Source organism: Triticum urartu, chromosome 1A (assembly GCF_056163025.1).
Source record: "Triticum urartu cultivar PI428250 chromosome 1A, HENAU_Tu73, whole genome shotgun sequence".
Classification (NCBI taxonomy): domain Eukaryota; kingdom Viridiplantae; phylum Streptophyta; class Magnoliopsida; order Poales; family Poaceae; genus Triticum; species Triticum urartu.
The window spans coordinates 29423633-29429439 of NC_141873.1; the positions used below are offsets into that span (position 1 = coordinate 29423633).

General features: G+C 46.1%; 1 protein-coding gene across 1 annotated transcript; it reads right to left on the reverse strand.

Annotated features, from left to right (window-relative positions):
* Positions 1–1195: 1195 nt before the first annotated feature.
* On the reverse strand, positions 1196–4402 carry LOC125521646 (momilactone A synthase-like). The gene is made up of 3 exons (XM_048686705.2): positions 4216–4402; positions 3879–3953; positions 1196–2201 (listed from the first exon to the last, which is right to left on the reverse strand). Exons 1-3 carry the CDS (start codon positions 4242–4244, stop codon positions 1388–1390), a joined length of 918 nt encoding a protein of 305 aa, XP_048542662.1. The 5' UTR covers positions 4245–4402; the 3' UTR covers positions 1196–1387.
* Positions 4403–5807: the final 1405 nt, after the last annotated feature.

Below are 5807 nucleotides of genomic sequence, written 5' to 3' on the forward strand. Positions count from 1 at the left end.
AAAGTATCCCCCACACCTCACTTAAAATCAGGGGGGAGAGATTAGATGATTTGTGATTTATGAATGTCACGTGTCATCCATCAGGACGGGTCTCATCTGCTAACCATGAGACCTGGTCTCATATAATTTTTTTCCGTTCTGGTCTGAGCAATGAAGAGCATACTGAGTCCTAGGAGAAACATGTATAATTCTCGGCTAGGTCGGCTTATGTGGCCTAGTTCGCGGCGATGGAGGTCTCACCTACCGCGGCATTCACTTGGGAGTTCCCCAGCGCCGTTACGTGACGAGAACATTAGTCACTTGGGAGTCCCCGGCATTCACTTGGTCAAAGAACATTAGTCACCTAGTGACCTCCAAGTGAACGGGCAGACCTCTCGGCTGGACTTCTGACCAAGCTCTGCCCGTTCTGTGACCAGCATGACGAGAACATTAGTCACCTTATTGTCGGCTATGTGTTTGGCAGAGAGGTCTGGACCAAGGTTTTCACAACTTTGGGATCGGTGCAAGGTGCGCCCGGGGTGGATGAATCTCTTGAGGGTTGGTGTGCTAGGCAAGGACATCTTGGGCTACACACGAAGACGGCTCGTGCTATCGGGGTCCTAGTCATGTCGGTGCTATGGAAGCACTGGAATGCTATCGTCCTTGATGGTGCAACGACTTGCGTGTAGCAGGTCTTACAAGGTTTTGCGAGTGAATGCATTGTATGGAACCAAGCGGGTATTCTGTGTGTGGTTTTGCGAGTGAGTGCATTGTATGGAACCAAGCGGGTATTCTTGGTGGGAGTTAGAAGGTGGGAGTCTAGCAAGTATTCCAGTTAGTTCTATCTTTCGTGGAGTGGTTGAGTCTTGCAGGTAGGCCCAGTTCTTTTGGCCGATTCTCCCATAATCTTGAGAATCGCCCTCAACTCAGCTTCTCTCAGAATCTTCAACACATACTTTTTTTATAACCCTAGCTAGTTAGGATGTGAACATCTAGGATTGTAGAACAAATATGAATACAAGATTCTAGGAGAAGCTGGATGGAGGGCGATTCTCAAGATTCTGGGAGAATCGCCCAAAAGAACCGGGCTGTAACTCTATTGTGGTGGGGCTCTTCCCCCTTTTTCTTCTATAATAATAGATGATACGCACACTTGTGCGTATTTAAGAAAAAAAAAGATATTTGGTCTGAAAACAAATCTATGGCAAAGCCGCGGTTAAATAAACAGTTGACACATGGGATTAATCTTCCCTCCACACTTGAAACCACAAGAATCACAAGTCACAACACCTCTACACCAAAGAACAAAAGCCCTCACTCTCCTCCCCTTTGAATAATTAGGTGCAGTTTTGTACAGAACCACATGAGCACAAAACCAAACCAACCGTAGCTAACTGATCGGTAATAATCATTCACTGTCCTGCGGCTTGGGGAACGGCACGTTCATATACTTGTAGGTGGTGAACCCGCCGTCCACAACCAGGTTGTGGCCGGACACGTACTTGCCGTCGTCGGAGGCGAGGTAGACGGCAGCCCTGGCCACGTCCACCGCCTCGCACGCAGCGCCCTTGAGCTCGCCGAGACTCCGGATGATGGCCGTCACCGTGGCCTCGTCGGCGCCCTGGAGCATCTGCGAGAACTGCCGCACCACCATCGGCGTCGCGACGGCGTGTGGCGAAATGCAGTTGACGCGGACGCCGTGACGGGCGAGCTCCGCGGCGGCTGTCCTGACGATGCCGGCGATGGCGAGCTTGGAAAGCGAGTAGGGATACGAGCCAAGGCTCCCCATGATACCACTGATGCTGCCCATGCAGAGGATGGAGCCGGAGCCCGCCGGCGCCATGACGCGCGTCGCGTGCTTGATCCCTGCCAGAGTGCCGCGCAGGTTCACGCGCATGATGTCGTCGAACTGGTCCAGGTCCAGGGTTGCCATGTCCGAAGTGCCGGAGAGAGATCCCACGATGCCGGCGCTGTTGAACATGACGTCGAGCCGGCCGTGCCTCGCGACGGCGGTGTCCACTGCCCCGGCCACGCTGTCCTCGAGGACGACGTCGCAGTGGACGAAGTGGGCCTGCGGGCCGAGTTCCTCGGCTGTTTGGAGGCCCAGCTGCGAATTGATGTCGGCGAGAACCACGCATGCGCCCTCTTGGATGAACTCATGGGCTGTGGCCTTACCCAGCCCACTTGCTCCTCCGGTTATCAGTGCAGTCTTTCCCTCCAGCCTGCACAAAATTAGAGGGAATTTGCATGTTAGACTAAAAAAAAGAGATGAAATTTGCATGTTTTCTTGGGGACTGATTGAAAAATTCTGGAGACTAGAGTTTATGTTTTTTTTTTGCGAGAAGAACTTCCAGATAGCATGGAGACGATTTTTGGACAAGCCAATCAATGACCGGTAGTTCAACGAATATTAAAAATGATAAAAATTACATCAAGATCCATAGACCATCTAGCAACGATTGCAAGCACTGAAACGAGCACTGCTATGCACATGATAGCGTGGAGACGATTTTTGGATGACAAGCCAATCAACCTGTCCATGCATCGCAACAAATGGCAGCATATTGTCCATATTGTTTGTCGTGTGCACAATAATTCCGTGTATCAACTATAACCTTTTACTATAAATGTGAAGTGGGATGGACATTAAACCATATCCCTCCGTTTCAAAATAGATGACTCAACTTTATATTAACTTTAATACAAAGTTAGTACAAAGTTGGGTCATCTATTATGGAACGGAGGGAGTATTTTTAAGAGCCAGACCAGACCTTCGGTTTGAATGGAAAAAAGCCAAAACTGGTGCCTTTTCAGATTCTTTACAGACCGGGACAAGGAGCCCAGCCCAAAAATTTCCAGTAAGACCATCAATTTTTAAAAGAGCTGGCGCGCTCGAACCAGACGGCTCTACGGCACATTGGGGGTCGTCCTATAAATGTTGCTAAAATTAGGTGGCGTGAATGGGACCAATTGGACTTTTAGTTCAGCATAGTGGCTAGTTGGGCTAGCTTGTCTTCTTGAGCACACACATATTTGACTGTATTTCTCTAAAAAAACATATTTGACTGTATTTGTCCACTTAAAAAAATGACTGTATTTGTACATTTTCCTAATGAGATTGAATCCAAAAAAAACCCGCCTATGGGACAAGTGAAAACATGAATCGACAGCTTCACTAGTTTGGTCGTCGGTCCGGTTTTTTAAAATATGAATTAAATTAACATGATGTAACAAGGTAAAATCAATAGAATGTATGTAGGCTACGAAGAGAAATATAGCGTGCACGCGTACAAGCACCAGGGCATATATGCAGTTACTCACACAAAAGAAGCTGCCATCTTTTTTTGTTCGAGTTAGGCATCTTTTACAGCAATAAGTATGATTCCCACAGAAAAAAAGCTAGGATGAAATCTGATTTGATATGCATGGAGTCAAACAGTGAAGAAAAATAGGAAAAAGGAGACACGGACAATCGTGATCTGTCTGAGAAAGTGATCAGCATGCATGCAAAAAAAGGTAGGATTATCTAAGGGAAAAGGTGTTGGGTCATACGACTACAAAATCCAGCATTCGCGCGCATAATTTAACATAAAGATTCTTGCTACCGGTGAAAGCTCTTGGCACTGTCGCCTGCCGGCTTCGCTTTTTGGGAACAGTAGTGCACTGTTCTTGGAAACTGCCGAGCTTCCAACTCGGCACCAAACATTCATGCACATGCCCAGCTTCCAACTCTCTGCCCCCCCCCCCCCCCCTCTCTCTCTCTCTCATGATGAAACTACTCTAAGCACCCACCCTCTCAAGTCTCAACGGAGAGATCCACCGTATGTGCATGATCTCCTGTCTGATCACCAAGTAGGAGTACATCTAATGAATGCAGCTAGTGTTTTTCTTTCTCTTACCTTCCCTTCATCGCCGTCGATAGCCACCGCCTGGCGCCTGCCCTGCCGGCCAACTCCGAGGAAGTAGCCGCCCTCCTAAAAGGAAAGAAAAGAGGAAGTTAACATTCTACGTATCATAATTCCACAACCTGGAACTAATTCTTTCTGGTGTGCATGTCATATATGCACGACTATAATTAAAGTCAAGAATGCAAGATCCAGCAAAACTAATCAAAAGAAGGCCCACATATATACATGCATATGAGCATATAACAGTAAGAAATAAAACCTCATATGTCACAACAGAAGCCCGTTGAGACAGGGAGAGAAGTGAAGTGAGGAGAATCAAATGAAGTACCTAGCTTCACGGACGAGCCGGAGCATCATCTTCACCTTCGTCTTGTGTTCTTGGATCTTGCGGTAGAGAGAGAGAGAAGGGGTTGCTCACTTGCTCTGCTTTGTGTGGGTGTGAAAGGATGGTGGTGTGCTTGGAGCTCCTTAAATAGAGTAAAAGCGACAGCGGAGGAGCTCCTGTCCTGTCCCATCCCCTTGCAGCCAACAACCTTAATTATCTCACCATTATGAGGACAATTTAAGGGCACAGTACTCTCTAATTTCCTACACGCCCTCACTGTCTTTTGGGTCAGTGTAGGCCACCCAACGTGGAGCATTGTGAGAGGCCTAAAGAAATAATAAAAAGTGCATGTTGGTTTAGCAAGAAGGGGGTCAAGGGACAGCCAAATTGTAAAATACGTGTACCGGCTCTTCATATAAAAGTCAGTGTGTGAATCTAGGAACTTTTTGTTAAGAGTTCTATTAGACTACCCATAGTGGGAGTAACATAGGTAGTAATATCGCACATATCTAGATAAAATAGATGATGTGACAAGTAATAAATGAAAAAAAAGAGGAAAGTGATAGTATGAGGAACATCACACATATCAAGGCAAGATGAGTCTATAGCCTAATAAATGAAGTGTTGCATGTTACCACACATATGTTACTCCCCACTATAGAGCATGTTACTAGTCTATGTTACTACCCATTGTGGCTAGTCTTATGAATTTGGTGTTGCCACATCTTGCCAGCTAGATGCTTGTAAGAGTTGTTGGTGATTGATGAAACCATGATGGGTCCACTTATCACTAGTTATACTCCCTCCGTCCCATAATATAATATAAGATGTTTCTCAAGACATAGCTTGAGAGACGATCTTATATTATGGAACGGAGGGAGTAGCTCTGAACAATGAAGCAAATACGACCATAATGGAACAATTAATCCCTACCAATATGTAAGGCCGGTAGTCGATTGGGAGACTATCTAGAAAGTTGCTTTGGCCCTGTTTTCTAAATAAAGCAGATATTTTATGTAAAATCAAAAGGTTCACAAAAAATAACACTGCATAATACTATTTTTAGGCTATGTAAAACATTGCCACTTTCGCAAGTACTTGAATTGGAGCTACTGCAGGTGCCAAGTACCTTGATTTTTTTTCTCAAATCTGTAATTGACAACATGAAAGTGCCACTCTAAATATCTACATACAAAATTCAAAGTTGCAGAACAATTGCTAAGGTTTCATGCATCTGTCGTGGTGAGTACTGCACTGGTGCCTGGCTAGGTGCGTGCCCACAAAAGCTTTATCCCATCGAGTACAAGATGGAAGGTAGCCTCGCCTCAAGACAGTGGCGGAGCCAGGATTAGATAACACTCCGGATGAGAAACTAAGAGAATCTCTAGCCAATCCCTCAAAACTGAATTTTTATTCCTCCAACCGGTTTGGAGGGGTTAAACCGGACCTAGCCACTCCCTCAAAACCGAATTTCTACTCCTCTAACCGGTTTGGAGGGGTTAAACCAGACCTAGCTGATCCCTCAAAACCGGATTTTTACTCCTCAATCCAGTTTGGAGGGGTTAAACCGGACCTAGCCGATCCCTCAAAACCGA